Source organism: Dreissena polymorpha, chromosome 12 (assembly GCF_020536995.1).
Source record: "Dreissena polymorpha isolate Duluth1 chromosome 12, UMN_Dpol_1.0, whole genome shotgun sequence".
Taxonomy (NCBI): Eukaryota; Metazoa; Mollusca; class Bivalvia; order Myida; family Dreissenidae; genus Dreissena; species Dreissena polymorpha.
Window position 1 is genome coordinate 58,176,455 of NC_068366.1, and position 14,420 is coordinate 58,190,874.

General features: G+C 35.8%; 1 protein-coding gene across 1 annotated transcript; it reads left to right on the plus strand.

The window, feature by feature from the left end:
• The first annotated feature begins 5 nt into the window (after positions 1-5).
• On the plus strand, positions 6-7,673 carry LOC127853781 (ubiquinone biosynthesis O-methyltransferase, mitochondrial-like). The gene is made up of 6 exons (XM_052388550.1): positions 6-232; positions 2,398-2,653; positions 3,397-3,517; positions 4,251-4,372; positions 5,737-5,896; positions 7,340-7,673. Exons 1-6 carry the CDS (start codon positions 90-92, stop codon positions 7,450-7,452), a joined length of 915 nt encoding a protein of 304 aa, XP_052244510.1. The 5' UTR covers positions 6-89; the 3' UTR covers positions 7,453-7,673.
• The last annotated feature ends 6,747 nt before the right edge of the window (positions 7,674-14,420 follow it).

Genomic DNA, 14,420 nt, shown 5'->3' on the forward strand with positions numbered 1-14,420 from the left:
GAAAGTTTTATAACCAGTCTATTTACAACGCCTCGACGATCTTGATTGAAATCCGAGAGACGCAAATTATCATAAGTCGAACTGTCAAAATGCATGTTCAGCCTTATTCAACTATACTAAGGCGCTGTCAGTTATGTTTATATTCATGTTTAAAGAGGCTGCAATCTGAAACATCCAGAAATCAAAACATGCGCCTTTATCGGCAATTAAATCGTGCATTTTTAAGCAACAGGTACACACAATAGGTTAAAGAACACTAAATCTATATAATCTTATTACATAAATTTAATATATCCCTAATAGGAATTGTATACATTTATATTGGAGGGTTTGTTAATTGGACCCCAATGCAATAGAAACTCAAGACAAATTCGCTGTAAATCAGAAAAATAATGTTACAGTTAGTATTGTAGTGAAATAAGGTCACTTCCAACAGCCTTGCTGTTGGGCTAGCTCTTTAGCGACATGGTTATAGTGTCTGACTACCACTCTGGAGGTCGTGGGTTCAATCCCCGGCCTGAGCTCAGTAGAATCACATTAATGGCGACGAGGATGTGATTCACATTAATGGCGACGACGCAAAAAAGAACTGTGAATGCGGGAATGGGTCTGAGCTGTTTAAAGGGATCATTTCACGCTTTGGTAAATTGACAAAATTGAAAAAAGTTGTTTCAGATTCGTAAGTTTTCGTTTTAGTTATGATATTTGTGAGGAAACAGTAATACTGAACATTAACCATGCTCTAATATAGCCATTATATGCATCTTTTGACGATTTTAAAACCTAAAAATTATAAAGCGTTGCAACGCGAAACGATTGAATAATTTGGAGAGTTCTGTTTTTGTCGTTAAATTTTGTGAAACTACGAAGATTGCTTATATAAGGTATAAAATACGTCAAGAATGTGTACTCGGCGGAATAGCTCAGTAGGCGTTTTTACTTCAGGACTCTGGCAGGACTCCAGGGGTCACTGGTTCGAAACCTGCTCCGGGCAATGTTCTTTTCCTTTTTTTTTCTTTTTTTTCTTGATTTTTTACTGGAGCTTTTACGATCCAATGTTTACATTTATCAATATAAAGCATTTAATGAATAAGTTAAAAAAATGCCAAAATCTGTGAAAAGGCCCCTTTAATGGTTTCTGGGAGGGCCATGCGGATGCAAGACATGCTGTAGCGAGCGTGTCTGGGCCTTGAAACATTAAAAGGGGGAGGAGTGTAGTGAAATAAGGTCGCTTCCAACAGCCTTGCTGTTGAGCTAGCTCTTTAGCGACGTGGTTAAAGTGTTTGACTACCACTCTTGAGGTCGTGGGTTCAATCCCCGGCCTGTTCTAAAGTAAAAAATTCGAAACCATGAAAAAAGGTTGGATTTGATGAAGTAATTATGAGATAGGGTAACTCGTTCTCAAGAGTTTTTGCCATTTCTATCTTGCAGTTTGTTAAGATGAGCGTTGTTTGACTTGATTTGATTTGTAATAAACACTTAACCCTTGGTACACAAAATTAATAAAATATCTAAATCAAATGTTATCAAATATTTTCTCACGATGATATTTTATATGTAACGGTATGAATAGCTTCCGGAGACGGTAAATTCAGATTTTAAATTTTTTTTGATCAGCTTATACCAATCGGCATAATGCCATTCTGGCAATGACTTGGTATTGAAAACATAATCATTTTCTTTAATAATGAAAGGCTAATTTCGGTGGGTGACTGGGTGAGTGATGCAACTTAATTAGCCCTTGAGGCCAAAGCCAATTCCCCTTATGGGGAACACAGTTTACCTACTGGCAGAGGCATACCGATGATAATGAACCTCATTTTCTTTCAAATTTAAATGACTCGATTTATAAACTTAAGAATCCCTTAGCTCAAAAACAACAACAATCACATAATGTTTTATCACTTTTTTTCTGTTCTTTTATGTGTCGCCCCAGTGCTTCAAATGGCCTCGTTGTGGTTAAGTTTGAATAGACACTTAAAGTAACCGTACCACTTGTCCTCTTTTAAAAAGCTTATTTCTTCATGTTGGCAAATTAATAAATACATAAAATTCAACACAATACTGTTACTATGCATATTTGAGTTGTTATACATCTAGGGAATGGATAACCCAATCAGTGCTTAAGACAAATATATATGTCCCTGTTAAGGGCAAATGTGTTCCACTCATGGGTGAATTCAGTTGGTATTGCTTTTCAACTATATCAAATGAAAATAAGCTGGGATCCAAATAGTTATTTTAAAAAAAGATTCATAAGATCTGAGTCTCAGCTTTGATCTAAGAGTTTGGTATTATAGAATGTTACCGCTAACCCAGTCAGCATTTATGTAAGAAAAAGGTATGTAAAAATATTTTTCGGATTATTAATGCATATGCTTTATATTTTGTTTTAAGGAGGACATATGGACAACGTCCTGTGGTCTCAAGCACAATGGATGCTGATGAGATCAAACATTTTCGTTCGCTTGCCAACACTTGGTGGGATGAAACTGGTGAATTTGAGGCATTACATGCTATGAACAAAATTCGGATACCCTTCATACGTGATGGTTTAGTTCAGCAGCTAGAGATGTCCCCAAGGAACCCTGCAGAACCTCTGCAAGGGCTGTCGGTGGTGGATGTAGGAAGCGGTGGAGGGCTACTGACTGAGGCAAGTGGACATTAGTTTTCTGTTAAGAAAAAAACAATCCTAAAGTTCTAAGTGGCATTGCTAGCATAGTTGGTATAGGGGTAGACTACAAACCTGACGATCTCAAGATCTATTTCAAGCCAGGCAGCATACCTTGGGATTGGTCATAAAATTATGTGTAAAGTCATTCGTCCAAATCAAGTAGGACAGTTTTAAGTAATTGGTATAAGTTTTAACACTGAAAAGGTAACTGACTTCATGATTTGACTGACATACTTTTAAAAAGAGTGACCAATTTAAATAAACAAACATGATTACCGGTAGTTTTTAAAATTAAATAAACAATCCTAGTGTCCTACGTTGGAGGAGACATACATCTACAATTGTAATTGTTTATCTTAATGAAACTTTGCCCAAACATTTGCCTCAATGATAACTCAGTCTAGTTTGATATTGGGTCACAGCTTATTAAAAATTTAATCTAAATGTCAAATAAACTAAAAATCTTGCAAAAACTAGAGGTCACAATATTTGTTCCCGGTAATCATAAAATTGTCTTGGAACAGTCTTTCTTATGATATCTTGGTTGGGTTCTAAAATGTTTCTTGAAACATGACAGACGCTCATTAAGTGTCCAGTTCTTTGGGATCTCAGATGAGCAACCTAGGTCCTTAAAGATGTCAGATAAGAATCTTTTTTTATGATTTTCCAAAAATCATAATGTGTACGAGTAATAAATACACACTTCTATTTCTATGTTTTAGCCCATTGCTAGACTGGGAGCTTTTGTAGTTGGCATTGAGCCTGTAGAAGAAAGTACTAAAATAGCACAGTTGCATTTAGAAGAAGATCCCAGATTGCTGCCAAGAGTGAAATATATTACAGGTAATTTTATCTTTAAATGCTTATTTAACCTTTTCTAAGCTGGCATTTTACCATATTCTGTCCTGATGGCATTTTTTGTAATTTTTGTGCTGATACAAATATATTTTATTTGAGTATTGATATAAATTGTAAAAGTTTTGTTATTGGTTATTTTAGCAATTATCAATCATTTAAGTTTGAAATGTAAGAATTATATCATGTTAAATGATTTAAGCCACCATACATTATTTGTTGCAGAAAAAATCAGGCTTGATTCTTGTTTGTCTATGAAAAACTCACTATGCCATAGTAGAATTTATTACTGGTATACAGCAATATAAATTTTGAGCAAGTATGAATGAAGTTGTCAATTACCAAGTTCATGATAAAAGAATGTTCATTGAGTCAGCATTAGTGACTGAAATTGTTGTTGCTGTAAAATTGAGAATACAGTTGACCCTCGTTGGCTTGAGTCCCAGGAACAGACAAGAAAACTTTGAGCCATCCAAACTTGGAGCCAAACAAATTAATTTACCAGTTATCTGCACAGACTAATCAGGGACGACACTTTCCGCCTTAACTGAATTTTTGCTGAGAAGAGACTTTCTGTAAACAAAAAATACCATAAAAACGGAAAGTGTCGTCCCAGATTAGCCTTTGCAGTCCACACAGGCTAATCAGGGACAAAACTTTAAGCACATGCATAAAACCCCCTTTTGCACAGAGCACGGCTAATTTAGATTGTTCTGTACAGGCTCCGTGGAGGATTTGGTGAGTACAGAAGCAGAGACGTTTGATGCTGTGGTAGCGTCTGAGGTCGTAGAGCATGTCAATGACCTTGAGGCTTTCATGGCGAGTTGCTGCTCACTAGTCAAGGTAAATTATCAGTGCTGGTTTTCACCCTTCTTTGTGTTAGGGGTATTCACTTGACCTTGAGTATTTCATGGCAAGTTTCTGCACACTAGTCAAGGTAAATTATCATTGCGAGTTTATAACCCTTCTTTGTGTTCTTTTTATCTGGAATTTTATTATCAGTTTACCTTAACTTATGGTAATTGGAAATGGGAAAGAAGTAGTTTGATTAATAAGAATGTTGTTTGATAAATCTTTTACAGAACTAATACCTTCATAAGTAAAATGGTTATTATCCCCCGCCATAGGTGGAGGGATATTGTTTTGGCGTTGTCCGTCCGTCTTTCTGTCCGTCTTTCCGTCCGTCCGTCCGGAGCCATATCTTGGAAGTGCTTTGGCGGATTTCATTGAAACTCGGTTTGAGTATATATATGGATAAGAGGATGATGCACGCCAAATGTCATTGTACACCATCTGTTAATAATGGAGTTATGGCCCTTTGTATCTTGAAAAAATGCTTTTTTGAGTGTCAAATATAACACTTTTGTATCCAGACGCATATTGGCGGGGGATATCAATTCAACAAATTTGCTTGTGAGCACTTGTACTGTCTTTATTTCTAAACTGATGGCCTCTATTGTCATGAAGTCATAATATCAATTTTGACATTTGTGATGAGAATATAAAAATAATATTTTTGCTTTTTGGAATATGACTTGATGATAATGTTATATAAGCCAAATAAACTCTTAATATGCCTGTCCAATTTACTATTGTCATTGTCCTGACGTGTTTAACTTGAAATTATTGCTTGCCAAAATTACCAGTAATTAATTTTTTTTAAAACATCACATTATAATGCAGTCCCTTCAATATTTACCATTACAAGACATTGAACTATATGCTGCAAATTAAGACATGTATGCAAGTTGAGTTTGTTGCAAAATGATAAAACCCCCTTTTTTTTTTACTTTCCTTAAATTACAAATTATGTGAGTCCAGGTGTACCCAGAACATTCACATTGATGTTAAACCCTCTCTGTTGAATTTAATGCATAAAATTGTATACGTTTGTGGAGCAAATTACCTCCATATTTCTCAAACGATTAAATTGGACCTTGTTATCACTTTGTAGTGTAGATTAACTTACTCCTGGGTTTTGTGCCCTTGAACTTAGCAATGGGCATGGCAGAAGCATCAAATTTGTAGAGAAAAGTACTTCAACATTTCTCAGTACTTTAAATGAAATTGTTAAATCACTACTTTTGAACTTAAGATGTGCAAGCCACTTTTTGCACACACATTTATCCACACATTCTTGAGTTATGTACCTTTGAACAGGATAAGATATTTTGTATAATATGAGCCAGTATGACTTGCTTTAACAGCCCGGAGGTTCCCTGTTTGTGACAACCATGAATAAGACGCTGTTGTCAAGAACACTCGCAGTGTTTGGGGCGGAGAAAGTGTTTCGTATTGTTCCAGAGGGCACCCATGATTGGCAGAAGTTTGTGCCCCCCTCAGATCTCCAGTCCATTCTTGAAAAAAGTAAAAATTCTAATTTTAATTTACTCACAATTGTTCGTTTTACAAAATTGAACTAACCAGATCAGAATGACCTACTGACGTGTGGGATTTCAAAAAGAGCACAGGGATGGGTTACGTCTTAACTAAATAAATTTTACGGTTTCTGACGCATGTAGGTCATCTGATGCAGATGTTTCTGGTTTATATGCTTTTTACCCTTTACCACTTAGATATCATATGTATTTTCACGCTTTTGTAGTCCCTAAGAAAGGTATATTGAATTTTAGACCTTTCTTCTTAGATTCAAGTTTTTAAGGCTTCAACTCAAAACCTTAGATACTGATGAGCAGCAAACAGCATAAAAACTGATCAGACTGCGAGTTACAGTACTCGCAGCCATTTTCACTTTGCTTCTAAGTGGGAAAAAGACATTTTCACTTTGCTTCTAGTTCTAAGTGGGAAAATGTTAAAATTATATATCTTTTTATTTTACTGGCTGTATTAATTATATTTATTTAGGACAATTTAACTTATTTGAAACTAGCTTTTTTATGTCCCCCGCCACTATAGTGGGGGATATATTGTTTTTGCCCTGTCTGTTGGTTTGCTTGTGTGTTTGTGTCAAACTTTAACATTTGCCATAACTTTTGCAATATTGAAGATAGCAACTTCATATTTGGCATGCATGTGTATCTCATGGAGCTGCACATTTTGAGTGGTGAAAGGTCATTGTCATTCTTCAAGGTCAAAGGTCAAATATATGGGTCAAAATCGCTTATTTTATGTACACTTTTGCAAACTATTGCGGCTTTGTACAGCATTGCATGACAATATTCTGAATATGAAAATTATACGATGCAATGTCTCTAAAGCTTTTTAAAAAAATGAGATGTAGTTGATACTCGTTTTTGCTTAATTTAGTCTTTCTTCAAAAAGTTACGGTTTTGGTGCTCTGGTCTGTTTTTAATCATATATGGTTTTCAAATAGTAGTTAAATGGAAAAGTTTTCTCTTTTATTGCTATTTAATTTGAATTGTGACACTATTAGGTTAAGTTGTTAGTAAAATTAAATGTTAAATAATTAATTGTTAGCCAAGTGTGATGTATGACGCTCAAAGAAACCTGTTTAGAAGCTCAGTGTTTTTTGCATGGATTGTTTCAAGGTGGTTATCACAGAATCATTCATGTTTGTGGGTTTGTTATTTAGATGTGTGTCTTGTCTAGCGCATTTGTTGTTTGTCTCTCTGTTTGTCTCTCTGTTTGGCAATTGGTTCCCTATCATAACGAAAGGACTGCTTCGTATAAGCAGGGTTTTGCTCTCCTGCTGGTGTTGCTGAAGTTTGAATTATTGCACGGGTAGCTGCTTTTGAACATTGGTTGTTGCTTTTATAGGGTCAGCACAACACTTCCATTCATGCTATTGAAATGGGTGGTTTACAATAATATTAAATTTCCTTTTTTCAGATCATTTTCACACTCGACTGTTACACGGGATGTTGTACATGCCAGTACTACGGGAGTGGCGTTGGGTGCCCGACACCAGCATAAATTACGCTCTACATGCTGTAAAAGACTAGACACTTTTCTAGTTGTTGTACACTTTTGTTGAATAGATTATATTTAATCTGAAGACTATTTTTTTCAATGTGTAGTGAGTTCAAAAGTTGAGTTTTCATATCTGAATGATAATCAATGGTTATAACTTGATGTAACAGAAATAATTGCCCCACTAGCAGGACGTACAGAGGGCATAGTTGCATCACTTATCACTTGTTTAATAAAGCTGTTGGTCTGTTTATCGAAACTTGTCTGTTCACTAACTTGTTCATGCATTCAAGGATCGCACATTTTTTGGAACACATTTTAGCCTAAATTTAAAAATTATAGTGTCGAGTACAACAACCTCATTTTTACCTTTGAAATAAAAGTCTATTAGAGCTCATCTGATCTCTAATATCCCGATGCATTGAATGATTATAATGTTAGTTGACACACGTGTTGGGCTTTATGTGACCTTAATTTTCAAGGCCGTACTTCAAGGTAAAAGTAAAAAAACAACAACAAGAGCACTTTACTTATTGCAAAAATAATGATTGTGTGCTCTTTTAATTCCGCACACACGGATACTTGAACAAAAATCACAAACCATGTCTGTTTAAGCACATGTTTGTGACATTGGAAACACATTTTCTTTTCTGGATCATTTTGTTAGGTTACTGACAAAGGCCTGTAACTCTCACCTTCAATTTATAAGAATTATTGTCCGTTAGTGTACACCTATTTATTTTAGCTCGATTGCATAGAACGCCTTGGGCTTATTTGAAACGTGCTCGAGTCCGTTTCCTGTGACTAGAACCAGTACTTTGCGTCTAATGGGGGAAATCTTAAGAACGCTTCCACTGTGGGGATGAACCCGTGACCTCCTGATCGCTAGGCGGACACCATATCTACTACACCACGGCGACCCTAGACTCTATTGTCCTTTCTTTACTGAATACTTTCAGGTTAAATTTGCGTTAGAAAAATCAACAACTTGACATCTACTAAATATATTATTCATTAAGAACCGAACATTTTCTTAAGGGTCTTCATTTCTCATTTTGTCTTCAGAGTGTTTATTTAAGATCACAGAGGCCCATATTGGTATTGGTGTGACTAACACTAAATTACTTACACGATTTTTTTTTCAAATAATGGCCGTTGCTTTTCTATCCTTATAAGTTTGAAGTTAGTCCTAAACGTATATCATATGCTAACACTCTAAAACAATTCTATGTTTTATAATGATGCATTTAACTCACTTGAGCAACCGATGGTCACATTAGCCCTCTTGTCTTTCACCAAATGCTGCTTATAACTATATTGCTGTAAGTAAAAAAAGAGAGCAAAACCTAAACTTTAAGGCTGCTGTAATTAATGGACATCGGATTTGTTTTTAAAATATACACATATACAGATAAATTGCATTATGAAGTTACTGCTAACTATCTAACGGTTAAAGATTTCCTTAGTTGGACTATACTGTATGATTGCAATATTGTCAGACCTTCTATATACCGGTACTTAAAAAGATCACGTGTTCAAGTTTTCATAAAACAAAAGCCTATCATGTTTTATATAAAGTACGGGGGTCCTCAAACGAGGGAACAATGTGCCCCATGGGATCACGTCTGGGCGCGCCCCAGCGTTTACCATGCGGCTTAGAAAAAATATCAAAGTACTAAAAGTACTGGTGTGACGATGCTTTTGAAGAGGATGGATATAAAACCTCAATTTAAGTTTATCTATATCACCACAATTGGGTATGTTAATACGAACATTTGGGTACGATAAAAAATTTGGGTACGAAAATTTTGGGTACGAAAAAAAATTTGGTACGAATTTTTTTGGGGTACGAAACATTTTTGGTACGAAAAAAGTTTAGGGGTACGGGGAAGTAGTACCCGTGGGTAACTTGAACCATTGAGCGAAACTGGGAGGCGGGTCACATTCTTGTTCATTAAGTATGGCAATACCTTCATGATGATTCTCGAAAGTAGGTATGAGCACATAGCCGGACCAGGTGAGCTTAATCGTAAGAGCACTTGACAATCCGAGTTCGCCCAGGAACATTTGGATAAGTTAACTAATCAAAGCGATATTACCTTATACATGTATATGCTGAAATCTAACAATCGAACGAAATATCAAACATGGTATGTACACTTAGGTGGTTGTGTAATTTCTGTTAGAATATCGTTTTCAATATGTAAATTTAAAATGATTGTGCCCGCACTTGAGTTTGTTGCCTTGTTTGAGTCTATACGCGCCTAAGCTGCACCCAGTGTGTGTATTTTGTGTTTTTCCAAGGTAATGGGTTACCTCCGCGCTGAGGCTGCATAATATTGGGACCCGGAGTGTGTCCAGCACTCCTACCTAATAAGATTAGATTGACGACAGTTGGGACGAATTTTGAATGATAGCTGCAAAAACAGACAAAATATAACATTGCGCCGGGAGCGGGTATCAAACCGGTGTCGTAGAGGTGAAAAAGCGAACGTCCTTACCACTGCGCTAGCGGGACGGACAATTACGCAAATATTTTTTTTAAATCAGAGTTTATTTACAGGTCCTACCGGCCTCTTCACGAGGTCTTTGAGGTCCGACCTGAATTAAGCAAAGAAATGTTGTTTTATCTATATATATCATAGCAGTGCAGCGTTTACAATTTGAAGGTTCGAAATTGTTCGCATTCTTTAGTTTTGTGATCACGTAAAAAGTTAATTTTACATGTTTTCATTCGCAATTTATTTATAAAATCGAGAACGAATATCAAACAAAATAAAGAAAATATATAGTTGTTTCATTGGTCCATAAAAATAAAATGGATGTAAAATTACTAATTTAAAATTAACGTTCTGATACACTTATTGAATCTGTTTCCCCAGGATATGCTGTTCTATTAATATTTACCATTATCAATGATAATCAGCGAGGTATGCCGATTAGAAAAATCGAGCTATCTCAATCGGACTGGCTCGGTCTTTTACATAGGTCGCCATTGTGAAGATTTTTTCACTGGTATGATAACTTAGACGATGCTTTGCAGCATCGTCAAAAAGTGCGTATTTGGAATTAAACATCTTACCAATGGCGGTATTCTACAAATGTTGTTTGGGTAAAGACTCGACAAGACCTATCTTGCATACTTTTGTGTTATATACTTTTAAGAACGTTCTCATCTGAAGCCATACTGTGGGCTAGCCCAGGTAAAACCCACATTGGGTTCATAGAGCCGTCTTTGATGGTCCGCAGTTACCGTTTGTCTTAACCGAACAACTAAATGTCATTGATGACACGCTTTATTGCAAAGAAACATATCTAATAATTAATAATATTAGATACAGAATGCGTTCCACAGATCATGGCATACGCGTAAAAATTAATGGTCGTGTCTCATGTTGAACGTCCGCAGTTAAGCGTACATACAAATGTCCCTCGGGCACATCGAGCACATGGTGACCCCGTCCAAGCCGACTTTAAACTGGGGCTCGGAACATCCAGGTGGCGGCATGAAGGGACACTCAATGGCGGGACATACCTTCCACATTGGCTCGCCTAGTGAACAACAACAACAACAAGGTTTGTTGAAAAAAATGATTTAATTTGTTTAAACGGTGTTTATGTTTGAAACATTCACCACAACTTACAAAACGTCCTTAGTTGCCGCTCAACTAAAAATGGCTACATTGATTTTGATAGTTTGGTAGTTATTAAACAACTAATAATGTTTTGAAAGATTTTATGCATATTGGCAATTTGCCTTACTTATGTAGGCATATACAATAATTATACATAGAGGGTAATAGTTTACATCACGTGGGTCTTTCTTTTAAACATTTTAAATGCAGATTAAATATAGAACTTAAGCTTGGCATTTCGTAAAACGCGCATTTGTCTTCAAAAATTACGATTATCTTCTCGAAAAGCCGTTGAAAAGCCAGACACAATACGATAGTATGATCTCAACGACGAAAAAGAGGAATTTAATATGAGTTTAATTTTTTATTACGTTTGACTATGGATTGTGAGACTATTTTCTGATGAACACTTTTTAATGTTGTTCTTTATAGCTATTTGTACTAATAACTTACTCCTTAAATGCAAATTTATTACATTTTTAATATCAATAGCAACAGTTTTTTTTTTGTAAAAATAAAACATACAATATGAATAAGGTATTTATGACTCTATACATGATTAATTTCTTGGTTATACCATAATATGTATACTTTACTTATAATAATGAGTGCTCAATTCGAAAATTTGATGTTAATCGAAAGCAAGCATGGATTCACAAAATGATTGAGTACGTTTTTCCCTTATTTCTCTTTTACAATACAATAGTTCATCGCGCGCTGCTGTTTGTGCTAATATCAAATATACCATATAATACATTAACTCTATTTCAGCAAAGTATATAATACATTAATAATAAACTCACCCTTATGAGGTTCATATCCGTATGGCACATCGTCAGCCAACGTCACCCCTAGGAAGACACACAGGCACAGAAAATTCATGTTGATTACGTTTTGTTCTCGGTTGCTTGTAGTATGGTGGCACATGTAAATTTACCAGCGAATTTGTACTAGACGATGCCATCATGTATCTTCCAACCTGCCTCGAATTAATGCTGATGCCATGTAGCTCAAGGGCAGTAAAACGAATATAACAAGCGAATTCGTTGAATTGATATCCCCCGCTAATATGCTTCTGGACACAAAAGTGTTATATTTGGCACTCAGCTAAAAAAGCATTTTTTTAAGATAGAAAGGGCAACAACTCCGTTATTAACAGATGGTGTACAATGCCATTTGGCGTGCATCATCCTCTTATCAATATATATACCAAGTTTCAGTGAAATCCACCAAAGCACTTCCAAGATATGGCTCCGGACACAAAAGTGTCGGACGGACGGACGGAAAGACGAACGGACGGAAAGACTGGCGGACAGAAAGACGGACGGACGGGAAACGCCAAAACAATATCCCTCCGCCTATGGCGAGGGATAATTAATTGAAATTATGATTACCCAATCAGTTATCAAATAAGCCACACTAAAGCCATACTAACTACATATTTCATGAAGTCCATGGTATTTTGCCCTATGCAATATCAGCTGTTTTATCATATGTATAATCTACTTTTGCGATGGCGTAGTGTCGGAATAGACGTACTGCTTATACCATTTATTGTTTAGCTTGTTAATTTGCAAAATTTGTTTTCAGTGAATAAAACACAACACCATCCGTTTGGTAAATATATTAGCAAATATCACTACTTATTCCCCGATTACAGACATACGGTTACTACATCGCCCGTCTGTCAGTCTGACCCACTTCTTGTGCGAAACATAACTGAAACAGTATGTAAGGGTTTAACCCATTTATGCCTAGCGTCATGAAAAAAGGCCTTGACAAACAGCGCAGACCCAAATGAGACGCCACATAAAGCGGCGTCTCATCAGGGTCTACGCTGTTTGCTTAAAGGAATTTATGTAAGAAATCTTCTAAAAATATAAATAAATAAACCAGACATCATTAATTTTGTAAATAAATTGATCCAATTTAGAAGGATGGGTGAGTTCAGTAGGCATAAATGGGTTAAGTTGATACTTCATATAATGAAATAAGGCGTTACGATGAGGTGCAGAGGGGGTGCAGGTTGCATGGATAACAACTTTGTACTCAATATTTACGTATCACGTGTCGTTTGATAACTTTTCGAGTGCGCATAACATACAGATACGAATATATCTCTTGTAGAAAACTTTGATATTATATTTAGGTAAGAATTACTTCCTTCATTTTGAATATTTACATTATGACTGATATATTCTAATGTGCTTCGTGAGTATTCCAACGTGCTTGTTTTCTATTCGTTTATACGTTGATGATTGTTGCAACATTTTTGGTGACTATTCAATGTTTGTGTGTTCATTATTCCTGATTCGTGATTGAATAACAAATACTTTCACTGTAAAAAAATTCTACTTTTAAATTCTAACAAACGTGCTGAAACTACATCAGTCATGATGACACAAGCCATATTCGGTGTTGCCACTAGGCGTAATTAACAAATTAAACTTTTAAAGTCCAACAAACGTGCTGAAACTGCATCAGTCATGATGACACCAGCCATATTCGGTGTTGCCACTAGGCGTCATTAACAACGACAGTTAGCAACAAGCTGCAGTAAAAAGAATGCAAGTGAACGTTACCAAATTATGACAGCAGATGGCGCACGTTTAACTTCCGTACGTTGAATTACTTAGTTATTACTTTTTGGAAAAAGTGAAAACATCACTATTATAGTGAATTAACCGAATTAGTTCCCTTTGTTTTATGATCTTTATTAAACTAAATACGTTTAATTTTGCCATTTAGACCAGATGGATTACTGGGTACACAAGAAATATTGACTGTGGTGGTCTCGTATGGAGCGATATTGTAATGCGCAATGTTGTAAACCGCCAAGTGCCTAATGCTTAGCATTGTGTCACACAGGTCTTACTGACAATAACGTAGTGACGTCACCATGTATGTATAGAATGAATGATTAGTGCTTAACGACAAACCTTAATACGTATAACGCTTGACTGCAATTCGAATACGAAACTATACTAAATATTAAAACGTGTTTCTTAATATTATATTACTGTCCGTATAGTTTTTGGGCAATGTTGTAAACCGCTAATGCTTAATGCTTAACGATAAACCGCAATACGCTTGACTGCAATTCGAATACGAAACTAAACTAATACTTGTCATAGCTAGCTGTAACTAAAAAGGTATCGACGTAAATTGTAGCCCTTCAAGTTCATTTTTAACGAAAACATTGATAAGCATGGTTGTTTTCTGTAAAACTTGAAAGCTAATTATTTTAAGGTAGACGTACCGAAGGATACTTTCATGAACACGTGCCTTCAAAGCGAACAGCCATGTGATTATAAAAATACAAGTGCAAATTAATCGACTTAGTAGCATGCGTATACTGGTGGTAG